The 16,153-nt window shown below is 40.5% G+C and overlaps 1 protein-coding gene across 9 annotated transcripts; it reads right to left on the bottom strand.

The window, feature by feature from the left end:
- Positions 1-2,783: 2,783 nt before the first annotated feature.
- On the bottom strand, positions 2,784-12,699 carry mocs1 (molybdenum cofactor synthesis 1). Of its 9 annotated transcripts, XR_006845395.1 has the most exons (12): positions 12,376-12,699; positions 11,349-11,457; positions 10,758-10,925; positions 8,508-8,672; positions 7,392-7,453; positions 6,736-6,847; positions 5,775-5,887; positions 5,268-5,378; positions 4,649-4,769; positions 4,495-4,542; positions 2,966-4,333; positions 2,784-2,896 (listed from the first exon to the last, which is right to left on the bottom strand). XR_006845395.1 is itself a non-coding variant. In XM_046412670.1 (11 exons), exons 1-11 carry the CDS (start codon positions 12,577-12,579, stop codon positions 3,234-3,236), a joined length of 2,313 nt encoding a protein of 770 aa, XP_046268626.1. In that variant the 5' UTR covers positions 12,580-12,699; the 3' UTR covers positions 2,784-3,233. The 9 variants fall into 9 exon arrangements, 8 of the variants coding, with proteins under 8 accessions (XP_046268626.1, XP_046268627.1, XP_046268628.1 ...); XM_046412670.1 differs by having other exon boundaries at positions 2,784-4,333; XM_046412671.1 differs by having other exon boundaries at positions 2,784-4,330.
- Between the last annotated feature and the right edge of the window lie 3,454 nt (positions 12,700-16,153).

Below are 16,153 nucleotides of genomic sequence, written 5' to 3'. Positions count from 1 at the left end.
ATCAACCTCGATAGCCTGCAACCAGCTGCTGGGAAACACAAGTGCTCTTCTAGCGTCAGAGCACCCATTGGTTTATCTTACCAAATTAGAGTTCAGATTTTAAACACCTGCAGGCCATACTAGGAAGCAAAGTAACAGATTTATTCAGTTAACTTCAAGAGTAACTTTGCCACATCAGGTGTAGCTTCCCAGTTAACCCGCACTGCAAAGGGTGGACAAATTGGACAATGAATACCATCATTAAGTTGCATCCTTTAACTGCTCTGAACAGGTTATCTTTGTTGCTAACTTGATTTTACCCTAGACTACAGACGCAGTGTTCATAGGATATTTTCATATTTCACCCTGACTTGTTACTTGGTGCACTTTCTTCTGGGGTTACAGCTGAAATGCTTGTGAGAAGGATGTTATTGAACCCTTCAGTGTAGAACAGTTTCTGAGATATTGCCCTTGTGTATAATTGGATCAACCTAATTTTTTCACATATTTTAGATGTGTATTTTACACACATTATCACAGTATAGTATTGTATATTGACGATATATGATGATGTATATTCCCTGGCCCAAGGAGAACTACTGACCCAAACAGTGGATATTGTTGCACAGTGGAAAGCTCTGAGGAGCTCTGAACAGGAGTGCGTTCTATCATGGGAACCTCAGAATTGTTTCTTTGCGTTTTGCAGATGGTTTTGTTGTCTGTGACCTTTGGCACAGAGATCTCAGCAGAAATTTCTGTGCTTTTTTTTTTTCCTGAATATTACTACGTCAGTCCTATCATGTCACCATATAGTGACACTCTGTAACGCTACCCTTGTGACTGACGCACCAAGCCTTCCTGCTTTGGCATTTGCATCTGGATGAGACACTGTCGGACATGCATAATCAGCGTTATTTGACACGCAGAATATTAGACTGGGTTCTTTCTCCTTGCCCCTCCTTGCTCTGGTCAACTCTGGTGCTGATGATAGGTTTTTTTGATAAGGATTTCCTCTCACAGGTAACAGAATGAAGGAAGAAACTAGGAACTAGAAGGAAGACTCTAGTCACCCACCACCACGCACACACACACACACACACACACACACCATATGCTGTCAATTTATCATGCCACTACACTTGCCTGCAATCTGCTCTGCCTCCAGCAGAGGTCACAGTCACTCCTCCGAGTCCTGAGTCTAATGGCCACCATCCCTGCAGTGTCAAGACCTGAATGAGGTTTCCAGAGGAAGTTTGGCCCTGTCTCTGCAGCTTCATCACTCCACCATTGCTCCACAGATCTTCTCTTGTTCCTCTTCCTAATAGTAGACTCCACAACTCTGTCTTGCCTCGAAAGAGAAGTCATGAATGATTGACTGGATGCAAGCGTTATTCAACCATCTTCCCTGTTGGTGTTGCTTCCTTTTTTGTTTCAAAGAACACTTACTTATTACATCACTGTACTTTCTACCATGGCCTAAATAACATCTTTATTAAGAACCCTCTGACTTTAATCATCTCTGCTTTTGATCCTCTCCATGGCGCCACTGTTTTCACTGAATCTCAGGACTAACTTCAGTTACAAATTCAGAATCTTCACTTTGACTATCTGGTCATGCCTTTCGGTCTCACCAATGCTCCTATTGTTTATCAAATAACAAGTGCCTCTTAGGTTTTGCAAATTTCTAACACCAAGACTCTACTCAGATGGCTGTTGGAACTTACTACAAAGAAGGCAATTATCCCAAATGTTAGCATCTAACATTAGAACTTGAAATAGAAAGATTGTGTTAGACTCATGAGTGGGCTGCTTTTCTCTATTCTTTCTTTGATGGCGACCTGTGAGCAAGCACCTCACTGGAAAAAGGTTTTCCTTTTCCTATTTTCCCCCCAGATTTCATTGGACAAGTGTTTTTTGTGCCTAAATTTAACCAAACTTTATCCATAGTTGGTGCAGATTAGAGACAGGGGACAGACAGGGGCATTTACAGTGATACAAAGACAGGAACACACACACACACACACACCGAGATTACAGTGTCATTATTAGTGGATGAACAATGACATAAAGTAAAGATGCTTTCCTTGTGGACATGATTTATTAGGTGTTGATATATTGGCAAAATGTAGTCTCAGTAAATCAGAATGTGAATAAATACCTGTCAAATTCTCATGGACTGTTAGCAGAAAAACATTTTTAAAGGATAGCAATTACTAAAATAAAGGACCTATGCCCTAAAAAAATATTATCAAAGGGGTAAACCTCTATGGTTTTACTGTTTACTGTGGAACTTGTTGTGACTGAGAACCCACCTTACACAATCAGATAATACTCGATTTTCAGATGCACACACAAGAGAGCCTAGAATACTTCCATTTTTATAATGGGAAATAACTGCTACACAAGCCTTCAGCAAATCACAGTTTGTGTTAACTCTTTCAAAAAAGATTTGCTATGATACCAAAGTAGCAATATTCAGTTCTCCGACAAGCGGGAACTACTGGTCTGCAGTAAAAAGGCTGCTGACATGCTGAATGTGGAGGCTGCATCAGTTAAATCAAGTAAGAATTACACAATTGCATACAATTTTGCATATTGAACTGACAACACATAAACAAACACAACCAGTCAAGTTCATTCTGTGGGTAAGGGAAAAACCTACAAGAACAACATTTGAATGGTGGATATTTACGAATAAGAACAAAACAACAGTCACCTTACTGTTCTGTGGTATGAGTACAAATACTCAGTGTTTCCAGTATACCAGAGGTAGAAGGATAAGAACTAATGAAATCCAGATATAAAACTTGACAGTGTTTAGCATTTTATTTATGCTTATTTTTTTAGCCAATTATCATCACTGACAAAATTAAGATAGAAGTTGAACGGAATGAACATCAAAACTCTACTGTAAAAACTGTCACAGTGCTGTTAATTTGGAACAGTTTCATGTGGGTTCACAGTCTGTGATATGTCACAGTTTGACTTGCTGTCCACCAGCACATCTGACACATACATATCAGGCACCTGGGCTTCATTCTAAAAAAGTCATGTAAGTTCATGTAAGCTAATTGAAGACAAATACATTCAATTCGTCAGTACTGCTGGGGCTATCCTCAGTTTGTTCTTTGCTCGATGACTTCCAGGCTTGTGACTGTAGTACTTGAGTAACATGAAGACAACAGGATTCGTACTGTGTGGGATAAGCAGTGTGTGTGAGTGTCGGTGCCATTTTTGTGTTGCTCACAAGTCATTCATTCTCCGTTTTCCTGGATTGGATTCAATGGTGGAGAAGGAGCACGAGGATGACGATGAAAGTCCCTCTTTCCGCCCGCCTTGCTGAGCAGTTTTACATCTGTGATGACAATGTCATGGCTCACTGCCTTGCACATGTCATAGACAGTCAGCGCTGCGATAGAGACAGCTGTTAAAGCCTCCATTTCAACTCCTGTCCTGGCCGTAGTGCGACATGTTGCAGTGATGACTACAGCGCTATTCAGCTCGTCAAGGTCAAAGGTGACAGAGGCGTGGTCTAAGGGGAGCGTGTGGCACAGCGGGATGAGGGCTGAGGTCTGCTTGGAAGCCATGATGCCAGCCAAGTGCGCCACAGCAAGGGCGTCACCTTTAGCCAGCTGGTTATCCCGAAGCAGGCGGAAGGCAGTGGGACCCAAGATGACGGTGGAGCGAGCTTTGGCTGTGCGGCATGTCGGAGCTTTCTCCCCAACATCCACCATTGTGGCTCGGCCCTGGGCGTCTGTATGTGTCAGCTGGGCTTCAGTGGTTTCATCCAGGCGACAGTTGGTGTCTGAGTTTGTCTGTTCACTCTCTATTGCTTCAGTAGAGCTTTGATGGTGGCACAGTCTAATAATGTGGTGATTAAGATTGCTTTTTGCATTATTTAGTAGTGTGCAAAAAAAATGTGTTCCCGGGCTCTTGAGGAAGTGGCTCTTCAAAGGTTTAGGACTCCGGGCTTGTGCGTACCTGAGACAGTCTTCATTAGTGGAACTCATCATATTTGTGCGTGAAGTACCAAACTCAGAAAAGTGAAGGAGTGCTACACTGTCAGGGTTGTCCATTGTATTAGGGTTTTTTTTGGTGATATGAGACCTAACAGGGTTACCCTCACTCATAGTTCTAGAGCAGCAAACACAGGCTGTGTGTGTTGAAGCAGCGCAGTCTGGAAGGCACAAAAAACCATTTCCAGTCAGGACTCTCCTGCTGCCTGAGTGGCACATGGGAGGAGCTTCTGTTGAAGAGAGGGATGTGTCATTTGCAAATTGGAAAACAATGGGGGAAGCTCTCTGGCTGTCCTGTGACTTTGGCAGAGACAACAGCCTATGTGATGCACTGCCTGCTAGAAAAAGAGTCAGTCAAGAAATCTCTTCAGAAAAGACCACAAACATTCATTTTTAGATGAAGGTGTATTATTCACAGTTCAGATAAAATAAAATAAATTAAAAAAGAGGTCATCACAGGCATAAAGCCTAACTTTGTACGTACAGTCATGTCACCCACCAATGAGGATCATCGGCCTGTTTTTCATCTGGGAGATAGTGAACATGCCTGAAGAGGCAAACAGGAAGCTGTTACATTCCAAAAGAACTTCAAACTTTAAATAATATACCACAAAAATGACATGTTCTACATAAACTAACTGTCCACAGTCTACCTGCGTGTTGTTTCTTCTTCCTGCCCACAGCAGCTCCAATGATCTGCAGTAGCTCTTCATCTGATGCCCCAGAACGTAAGACATCTCTCAAGGAGACCTCAGAGTTCCCAAACAAACACACCTGAAAGAAGACAGACAAGAAGGAGTAAGGCTACAGCCCCACTATACAATTTTGTTTAAAATGTGTATGCACATGACCAGTGCATGTGAATGGTCCACTATGCATATGTATACACTGTATATGTTACACAGCTAGCATGCTACCAATCTTAGCTAAATATACCATTATACTTTACACTTAGAAAAAATGTATGAATGTAGCAGCATTACATTCATATGTCAGTAAGTGCTTTTATGCTAACTTCCTGTGGAGTGCAGGACATATGGTCTGCGAGAAATCCACAAAGAAGTTTTTCAACATACTCGATGCATAGTTGGGAGAGAAAAAAATGGAAGATTTTGGCAAACACATCAGAGATGTCAGAGGTTCCCACAGGAGTGAATGGAACGCTGGTTGACTTGCATGTGTACACAGAGCCAAGCAGAAACGAGATGTAACACTAAAACAGAGCTCAATGAGAGCTCCTCAGAGGCTAATGAAGAACAACACTGGCTTTACCTTGAGGCTGCCATCTGCAGTGATGCGTAAGCGGTTGCAGGAGCCACAGAAATGGTCAGACATAGAGGTGATGAAGCCCACCTGACCTTTGAAGCCTGGCACTTGAAATGTCTGTTACAAGGCACAGAAGAGTGTCAGGAAATCAGGAAATGAAAAAGAGAAGATTGTGAGTGTTTATTCAGTGTTCTGTTGACTAACTAATTGTCTGTTATGTCTGCTGAAAGATACCACAGTGAATTCTGAAAGTTCTGAGTCTGAATGACTTACAGGTGATCAGGAGGATTCAATAATGTGCCAGAGGGAAGTAAAATATTCACCTGTGAAATTCTAAAAAATGCACACTAGCCTAAACATAAACGCATGGTGGTAGCATCGTAGTGATTTACATGCATATGATTTCTATTTCTCAGTAATCAGGATGCTAAATAAATCATCCTTGCCTGTTTTCCAGCTGGTGATGGGAGCAAATGAGTACTTCAGAAGTACAGTAAAGTTGGAGACACTGACCTTGGCTGTGTCAGTGTGTTCACTTTGAAGCATTTCCATGTTAGGCCACTGCTGCCTAATTCGGTCCAGCATCTCCTGGTAACTCACCATCTTCTTAAAGTTCCACCTGTTGCCTACAGAGAGAAGAAGAGGTAGTGTGTGTGATACATCAGTGTATGATGTAGCGTATCATAAGTTACAGCATCTGTCACCTCATTGACAATTTTGCAACCAGTCCCATTTACTTCAGAGGCAAAGGGGTAGAAAAGGGATGTGTTAATAAAATCTTATAATGCGTGCAGAAATCAACTGTGCTGAGTGGCCAAAAACATATAACACTGCAATTATACCATTTCGTAGGTGCTACTTGATTCATTTAAGTCTTATGACATATGACATTCAACTGTATGATTTAAGGTGACAGAGATTCTCAACCTTTTTCTAACTTAAGGCCCACTTCTTGAGAAAAGAAACATGACATGACCAAAAACTGGCGGTGGCAGGATTTCACCACATTTGGCATTTTGTGCTTTCACTGTGTTGTCACCAGATGGTGCTCTGAGGCCCACCACTGGTTGAGGATGTGCTGCATCAACACTGAGCACTGCAGACAGAATTATTCTGCATCTGTCCCCAATGTGTTGAATATTTTTAAATCATTTGTTACAAATTTAAACGATCAATTTTAAATTTCTGTTACATGTTTGAATGCCTAAACAATGTTTTCTTCAAGATGGCGCTGGTGGGGTCGGCCGCTGTTGTACCTGCTCCCGAGATTTGTTTGTACATAGTCATTTTTAGCGTAATTTTTAATACTTACCTATTTTTTGGTAGCAGGGACATAAAGAATTTCACTGCACGTTATATCGTGTATGATTGTGTGTGTGACAAATAAACTTTGTATCTTGTACAAAGTGTAAATAAAGTAAGAAAATGTCCCCATGTATACCTTTCCAGACCTGTGTGGGAAGTCAGCACTCACCATCGAAGGGCATGTATTCAATGAAGCGCACCTCCAGAGGCTTCTTTTCTGTCAGTGCCACAAAATCTAGCAGCTCATCCTCGTTGAGGCCTCGCATGACCACGCAGTTAACCTACAGAACGCAGCACACAACAATAGGCCACTGATTACTAAGCTGTGTGTTCAAATCATCAGCAGCCTGTTATGTCTAAACTGAAGGATTCGTAGGTAGATGCTGCAGAAACCACACAGGCATCTGCACATAGAAAATGTGCTAAAATTTTAGTACCTCTACTTGATGTTCTTTATATGTATTTGTTTTACTTCCATGTCTACCACCCTTCCATGTCTATCCGGTTTATATTCTATTGACTCATTTGTTGCAACAGTTTGAAATGAAGTTCCTTCACTCAGACTAAACTGGAGACTGAACTATCTCCAGCTTCTCCTAGTCAAATGTGCATCTCTGGACAACAGGGAGTACGACAATCTTCCTGGCATCTTTTTCATTCCAATTCCTCTTCAGTAGCTACCATACTTTGTTTTGCTGTCAAAATCATCCATACTAGCTCATGCAAATTTCTGTAAAAATAAATACACATATAAGGAAAAAAAACATCCCTAATATAGTAATTATTTCAATGTGAAAGCAATTTTGAAAAAAATGAATAAAATACCTTGACAGGGTTGTAGCCCATTTCGATAGCCTTATCAATGCCCTCTATGACCTTGTGAAATCCTGGAAAAAAACAGTGATATAAACTGAACTGAAATGCTTAAACTTGGATATGATATCAACATTTTACCATTAACACATTAATCCTACCTTGATATCTTCAAATTGAAATATAAAGCAGAGACAGTGTGTGATTGGTTGGTTTTCTAGCCAAAGATAAAAATGTAGCAAACCATACCACAGACACGTGACAATGTTGAGATCAGAGCTGAATGATGCCCGTGTCTGAAGCGTCACATGTATGACTTATGTCACAATAAACATCTGCTCCAGATTTACAGATCTTTTATAAGGTATTTTCATGAAGTAAACTCAAGCCTGTGCGTCTGCACTCCCCTGCATCAGAGACGTCACAGGCATCAGCACATGGATGTCACGGTCACACGGTATGGTCTAGAGTTCTCACAATTGAGGTTAAATACCACGTGTTGGGGGCACGCTCAGACAGCAGTTTTCTGTTTTCTGTCAGTTTGTTTTTTTTCTCCCATTGAGTCAGTACCGCTATTGCTCCTTTTTTGCTCCTTCATTTTCTGATCCCAGTCACTCCATCTGTGTCTACCATCCATATGCCAACTACCCAGAGCTCTGCCCTGCTGTCAGCTTCTCTCCACCTGTGTTTCAAGCTTATAGGCTCCTTCAGTAACCTAGAAAGATTGACCCACAACGAGCTGCAACACCTTAACTCGGCTACGCTATTTTCTAGAGATAAGAGTCTTATACAGTCTCACAGTAACTAAGACTTAAGAGAGTCATTAAAATTATACAATGAGACATGACTCCAGCAACGACAATATCCCACTTCGCATTCATCTGAGTGCTTTGCTCAACATAAACCACAACCACAGTTAAGCAGACTGAAGCTACAGTATCCCAACACTATCATTCTAAGATTAATTGCGGCATGGCATCCAAAACTGTTTTTATCTGACACTTGTGCCCTTGTACTAATCTCTCTATTTTTCACACTGTTACATATCCTATTATGTTTAAAGCTTCAATCACTTAACCTTCTGCTAAGTCTTGCAGCTGACATTGTGGGGCAGTTGTTTCTCTGTACCTTTTCGCCTGACAATGAACTCAAATTTGGCAGGGACCAGCGTATCCAGGCTTATGTTAATCAGGTCGAGGCCAGCATCTTTCAGCTTAGGCAGAAGCCTGGCCAAGTTCATGCCGTTGGTTGTCACTGCAACGGTTTTCAGGCCCTCCAGCTTCTTGAGTTCTGCTATAGACAAACATGAGGACAAAGAGACAAGGAGAAGCTGAGACACATGGAGAAAACTGCATTGGTATATGGAAATATTTACAACAACATCTACCATGTGTAAGTGCTGCATAGCTATCTGAGCTAACTGACAAGCCTTAAGTTAGCTTAGTAATCCATGACCCCTTTGGAGCGAAAAAGTTGGGTCAGCTTGAGCAGATATTTTCCACTCTAAACTGTATACTCTGAGAGACATTTTTCTGCATGCAGATATAAATAAGACAAAGTAAGACTAAAGATTGGTAGTTAAGTTTCATGTTTACAGGTTCTGTAAAACTGCTGATTTTGCCAGTTACATATTACAGCTTGTGATACTACAGTGTCTTCAAGCTTACATAGTGACTGCTTGTCAATGAATGATGCTAAAGATGTTTCAGAGAAATTGATTTACATATTAATAAATTCTTCACTGCCTAAGACATTTCTTAAGTTTTATTAGTGCAGTTTCATTTAGTAAATCGCTACTCTCAAGCTAGGTAATAGTTATGAGAAAACTTACTAAAAACATCACACACACAAAGTCAGATGGCTACCATTGCACGATTGCACAAAACTGGTGACTGTCTTCACCACTGATAATTGCTGAATTACCGAATGTGCAACTGTTTGTTACATTTTAGCAGCGGAGCTCTTGATCGACGTGACAAAGCTTAACATAACCAAACGCTAACACTTTACTGATGCCATGGATGCACCATGACAGTGAAATTTAATCCCCTGAGACCACTTTAAATGAAATTTTAGAAAATCATTTCGATTTATTATCAGAAAACAGCAACAAATGCAGTAGATCAAAAATCTGGCGACTGTTTCGGCTTAATTCAAATTATCGTCTCCACTCAACTGTAATAAGAGTCATGTGAGGACACAGTGGTGGCTTTTCACAGAACAGAGTGATAATTGCTGTGACTCTTTAGGTTCTCTTTCTCTGAAAACAAAATCAACCAGTCACACCACATTCATGTCATGTCATAACATTCAATGTTGCTCCCACAAACGCTGGTTTCAAAACATGAACCTCAGTAGTTGCAGCTCCGTTGTTTAAAATTAAAATCGCGTGATAATACTGTCATTAGACTAAGAATAAAACTGTAGTGTAACATCATTTTCCCTTACACACTTATGTTGGAATCTGCAGGCATGCATGCAAAATTTGTCCTGCTCTTCTTTCCTCATGTCACTAAGAAAAGTTCTGGTCTAGTCAACAGGGTTGACAACAGGGTAGTCAACAGCACATGAGTCAATATCACTACACTCACTTAGTCAGAGTTTTCTATAAGCTACTTTCTCACTACTCATTTCACCCCCACTTTTCACATCTTGGTCATTCATGACTATGCGAAGGATTTTAATCATTGGACATCTGGATCATATGGTGACACATATAAACTTTACTTGGGTGGGTTGCCAAAGTTTATTTGGTGACCAGTGGTCTGCAGAAAAACAGAGTAATAAGTCCCTCCTGTAAAAGCACTGACTGTGTGCGACCACTCCTCTTTAATGCAGGGCATACTTATGCCATAGTACTGCAAAAGCTTGTAAGTGCGCTTGGTTGGTGTGATGTCATTCGGTACCACACTGGTTTTGACAGGCTACTTCATTAACAACAAATCTCCTCCACATGCCTGCTGTGGAGAAAACAGCATCACAGGCAAAAATCAGGCAAAAATAAGTGTTGACTTAAGAGAGTCAACAGAGCTGACACAAAAAGAAGTGGGGTGGGGCAAGCTGATGTGTGTGAGCAGATTAAACTATTTTGCGAGCAAACACTAAAATAAAGTGGAGAATTAAATAGCAGTAGTAAGTAGTTAAGCAGTAGTAGTAGTAGATGCTAAAATAAGAAATAACCTACTAGAATACCTCCCCTCCCCCTTCCACTCAGCTGGACATTGCATGCACTAGTGGAAAACAGAATAGTTAAATGGTAAAGTGCAAAAACAGTTCATGTTCATCAAAAGTTGGTTACAAGTGTTGAAACAACACTCAACGATTTTCTGTCGTGGTTTTATGACTTAAAAGAAGAAACTAGATTCACTAGATTCTTACAGATGATGTCCAGCACATCCGGTCTGATGAGGGGCTCTCCTCCAGTCAGGCGGATTTTCTCCACCCCCTCCTGGACGAAGAGGCGAGCCAGGGTCAGTATTTCTGAGGTGGACAGCAGCTGGCCCCGTGGTGTGAGCTTCACCCCCTCCTCTGGCATGCAGTACTGACCTGGAAATGTACAGAAGATCAAAAGGTGACAAGATGTACTCAACAGACCTAATATGCTTCTTAGGGAATTTTTGCATCTCATCGACTCATTTAACATTTCCAATACAGAGAGGCTATGGATATATAATAAGATATGATTTTGTCCACTGACATGTATCAGGTGTCAGCTATATTTGTTCCCTGCTCTGAGAATCATACTGCCACTGATGAGCAGGCTTATCTGACCTGCACCTTTCTAACCCACCATGCACACCTATATGGAGCAACTGTAGAAAAGTACTGTTTTAGATAAACTGAATGTTTGTTTGTGAAAAACATAAATTTGAGTTTTGGGACCCAGAATGCATAACAATGTTATATTAAGTGCAATAACGCAGGCCTTGGCAAAAAAAAAGTTACATCACAGTGGGAAGATCTACTCACAGCGCAGGTTGCATTTCTCGGTGAGGGAGATGCGCAGGTAGCTGTGCCTCCGGCCGAAGCTGTCAGTCAGGAAGGCTGAAAAGGGTAGTATGGTGTCGTCTCTCTTCTCCTGGGGATAAACACAACAGGACAATGGCTCTGTGGAACTGGTGTGACATACAGCTCATAATAAGATTGTACTAACACTAATATGTTGTGTTTTGCAACCCTGTTTTGCTTCAGATGTAAGATGCCTTGTACACTCTGTACATTTATCTGCATCTGTGTCTCTAAACCAGAAAAGAGTTCAACCATTTATAGTTTTTCCAAGACACAAAACACAAATTGTGAAAAAGAAGCAGGGGTAAGTGATAACTAAGTGAATACTGGCTACACTTCCACATGGCTTTGTAGATGGCTCACGACCTTTGACTGTCAACAGTGGGCACTGCAGCTGTTTTGTCAGAAGTTATCAGCACAAAGATAAGCACATGATTCAGCGGCAGATTAAGCACACTAAGGTGAAATGCAGGACTGAATATTTATGCAACCCCGTTTATTTATTTCTGTGTAAAAACACAGCAACGTTAACCTGGGTTTAACAGGCTGGATTAAACTAATTTGCCTTGTGGATGAAACAGTCAAGCTTACTTTTCAGAAAGACCCTCAAAAAGTCTCAGAAAAATATTTTCCTAGTTTTCCCTGCCACTGAGAGCACAAGTGTCTTCCAGAAAGACAGACAAAGCACCCAGCAAACTGTTGTAAAGGTGTAATGTGCTGTGGTCCTTCTACAAAACAATTTCGCAACACTGTCGTTGTCATTAATTTACAGTGTTGACGCTAGCTGGCTAGGTTAACCTTTCTTCGACTTACATGAACAGAGATCGTGGCTACGCTACAAACCGACACAACTTGTCACCTAACATGCCCTCAGTCATAAACTAACATTAGCTAATAGCCACAGTGACTCCAGTTCATGGCTAGACATTGATAGTGAAAACCTCAGCACCCAGTATGTCTTGTAGACAGTGTCTTGGACTCGGTATACCTTATTTAACCTCGTTTTCAGAGATGCAGCGGAGTTGAGAGCAGATGAAGTCGAGTCTCTGAGTTCAAGTTCATTTTCCTCGTGCGTAGAACTGGAACACAGTCGTTGAATACTCAAATTTGCACACTGTACTAGTTTTCTTAAACGTGTTAAACTGTTCTGTCTGACAAACAAGCGGCAGCACATGCTAGCGTGAGTAGTCATAGTTTTACTTTCTAACAGGCTTGGAGCCTTCCTCAGTTGTTTCTGGAGCTGGAGTACGAGTTCCACTGCAGTAAAATATGTCAGTTAAACCTGAGTACTAGGAGGGGAGTAGTAGGAGCGTGCTTACGTCAGCTGATCGCGAGGACGTACGCACATGCTGATGCCCGCTGGGTAAAGTAGTCACCTACCTCTGAACACATGACAAAGGTTCCTTATGTCACGTGATCACACTGTTTACACATGAACATAGTTCAGGTACACATCACCTACAATATGTATAGCCTATATATACAACTGTTATACAGTTTGATATGTATATGGATATTGCACTTTACCACAGTTACACATCAGAATGCTGGTGTCATTGAATGTAAAGGTATTGTTGGATAACTGATCACAGAGATTAGGTATTATATAGAATAGGTGTGTCTTATCAGATCAGAGAAGTGATTCATTTACTGTTATCAGTGGTTTCTAACTCTCTTAGATATACTCTCTTTTAGTTATATTTCATTTCTTTTTTTTCACACAGTTTAGTTTGCACTTTGTATAGTTTCATGTGATGTTGTGCTTCTGATATCATGTGGCTGAAATTTCATGCTTAGGTCATGTGATGACAGCTGAACCATCTACATGATCACTGGAGGGTCAAATCATGACTGAGAGTTGCTGATTCCAACTCTTTCTTCAAAACAAGTTCGAACCAAGTAGAACCCCCCTCGGTGACGACCATAGAGAACAGGCCCATGTGTTTACAGTGTACTGTGCTGTGCTCCTCACCGCTGTCACAATACTGTTTGCAATATCTCAGGCGCCCACAAGATAGCACTACAATGTTGAATTAGTTTTTTTGAGGGTACTTGGCACATAAGCAGCTAAATAGGAGAAAAGAAATCTACAGACTGGTTCATCAGATAAATAGAAGAACAAAGAGCATTTTTCTATGAAAGTAATCTTTTGGGAGAGCTCTCAGGATAATCAACATATCTCTTATAGACAATGATGGAAAATGATAAACTGCTGCTGTGTAAAACACACGTGAAATGGAAGAGGGTATGAAGGTGAATGTTCTGGCTGTAAAATTGCTGTTTGGCAGTTATTTCATTTTTGATATTTGGAAGCTCCGAGAGAAGCCAGTCCATATTTGTGAAAAGTAACATCTCAAGGCTATAAATAAGAGAACCAACTGTTGGATCTGTGAAGTGTTTCTGTGTCCTGATGAAGAGTATTGTATTATAGTCAACACATCTCATTTGGACAAAAAAGCTATTTGTCTGCAGTATATATTTATGCAGTAACCCTCCTGAGTTCAACCCTGCAAGTAAATATCTCCATTTCTGCAATATCCACCCTGTGCAAATCAGCCTAATTTACATGTGAACCGTCTGAATGTGAAAATGTGGGTTCAGCGCTGTGAGCTGTTTGTCTGCACAGTGCTGTACCAGGCTGCATGGATCATCTGCAAAATCAAAAGTGTGCACCACAAATAGATGATCTGCAGCGTCGTGTTTCATTGGAATCATTTGCAGTTGAGTTGAGATGTGCTCATGAGCGAAACAATTTTTTTTTTCTTTCTTTTTCTGGTGTTCACATTGTCGTATCAGTGATTTTCTGTTCTTTCAACAGCGAGGTGAACCATATTCAAACTGACTTGTTGCACACAGAGGGGATCGGAGGTGCTTTCGTTCAGGAATTGTTCAGAAGTTAACATTTCGGGTCAGCACACCAAGAAGATCCAGCTGTGAGTACAAAGAGGACCCAGCGGTGCTAAACAGTGAACCAATGTGTTACTTCATGCATCGCAACATTTTTTTTTTTTTATGAACACATCCTCAGTTTGAATGAAAAACTCTGGGATGTTTATGTCAAAAACAGTCCAAAATATCGGACGACTTCCAAAACTGAGTCAACTGTCACACTGTCTTTGTCAAAGTCCTTTTGGTCAAACATGAAACGGGCAGTAAACGCACGCTCTTTAGGAGGCTTATCATTTTTATCTTAAATATAAGACAAATTAAGTTAATTATTAAAGACTCATGCTCCAACTTATTGGCCTTTGACCAGCCTGCAAAGACATGTCTCCTTGGCGGCCCCTTCAAGCCCCACAGTGAGCATATCGCCAGCAATGTCTAATCTAATTACTAAGAGTCTCAATTCATCTGATAAAGGAACTCAAGGAACTTTTGAATTCTTGAGGTTTTGCTGAATATTATAATATTATCTACATTTTTGTGGATTTTGCATCATACATTTTGTGATTTATGAATTTGTATTTTTCCATTTTGCTATAGGTGCCCTAATTAGATGATCAGTTCAATCTATTTACGTTTATTGTCCAACAAGAGCAGCAAGGTAGCTCAAATAGAAATAAACAAAATAAGAAAATTAAAGACATGAAAAGGGATAATATCACTGAAACAATGCAGGATTTAAAGTTGAAATTTAAGAGTGTTTATGTGGAGGTACACAGCTGTTTCATTCCATTGTTCAGCTTCAGGAAACATGAATCTCTGACCGAAGGAGATGATGTCAAATTCTTTAAGGAGAGGATCTGTCGTGATTTAGCTTTCTGCGTGATGTGCAAGATCATAATGTCTAAGAGAGCAGGATGCTGCTCACCAGTGACTTTACTCATGACATTGTTGCCTAGTTGATTCCATTCCCACATGAATAAATCAGTGAGAAGGATAAGACTAATTCAATACTGGATTGATAAAATAACCCCATCAACTCTGTGTCAACATTAAACACATCTAACTTGCAGAACATAGAGTCCTTTTTTGTCTTTGTTGTCTATTGCCTCACTGATGTTCCTTAAATGCTTCCTTTTCTTTATGATGGACTCTATGGATTTCAGCATTAATGTATCAATACACTGAAAGCGAATAGACTTGGAGACTGAGGTATGAAAGTCACTCAACCCTCTAATGACTATTTCAAGAAAAGCCAAATTATGGTCTTTATTTCCAAGAGGAAATGATAATGGACTTTTCTTAATAAATATAAATACACTTTAGTTTTTATCCTTTGTAACCATGGAAATCACGCAATAACATTTTATGTTATTTGGTTAGGGGGACAGATCATAGAGTAACTGACTACATATTCACTTTTCATATTTTCATGCTGCACTGCAAAGTACATTTTCAAAGCCCAATGGTGGCTTACACAAGCTTCTATTACCTTTCACCACTCTCCTGTAGGGTAGAAGCTGAAATGTATCCAGCTCCATGGACCACTCCAGCTGGTGAAACATGCAGATTTCTTCAGTCTGTGTGAAACAATTTACCTTGCTTTTGCTCCCTAATGGCTTTTTTGTCACTGCATTTTTGTCTGCTGCGTGAAAACAGTTCTCAGGACAGCTGAGGCCGATATGAGCTCATGCAGAATGTCACCATGCCTTAGCGAACACATTTAAAATGCAGGTTCTACACACTGCATTTATAATGTGACAACACACATCAGTGTACTTATTCAAGATACGATAAGTTCAAAGACAAAAACAGAGTTAGAATAGCATTCCTCAAGCAATTATTGACATCATTTTACGATACGTAAACTATCACACAAACAC

This window comes from Scatophagus argus, chromosome 15 (assembly GCF_020382885.2).
Source record: "Scatophagus argus isolate fScaArg1 chromosome 15, fScaArg1.pri, whole genome shotgun sequence".
Lineage (NCBI taxonomy): Eukaryota > Metazoa > Chordata > Actinopteri > Scatophagidae > Scatophagus > Scatophagus argus.
Note: the sequence above shows the minus strand (reverse complement) of the source record. Positions and strands in the feature narration are given on the sequence as shown.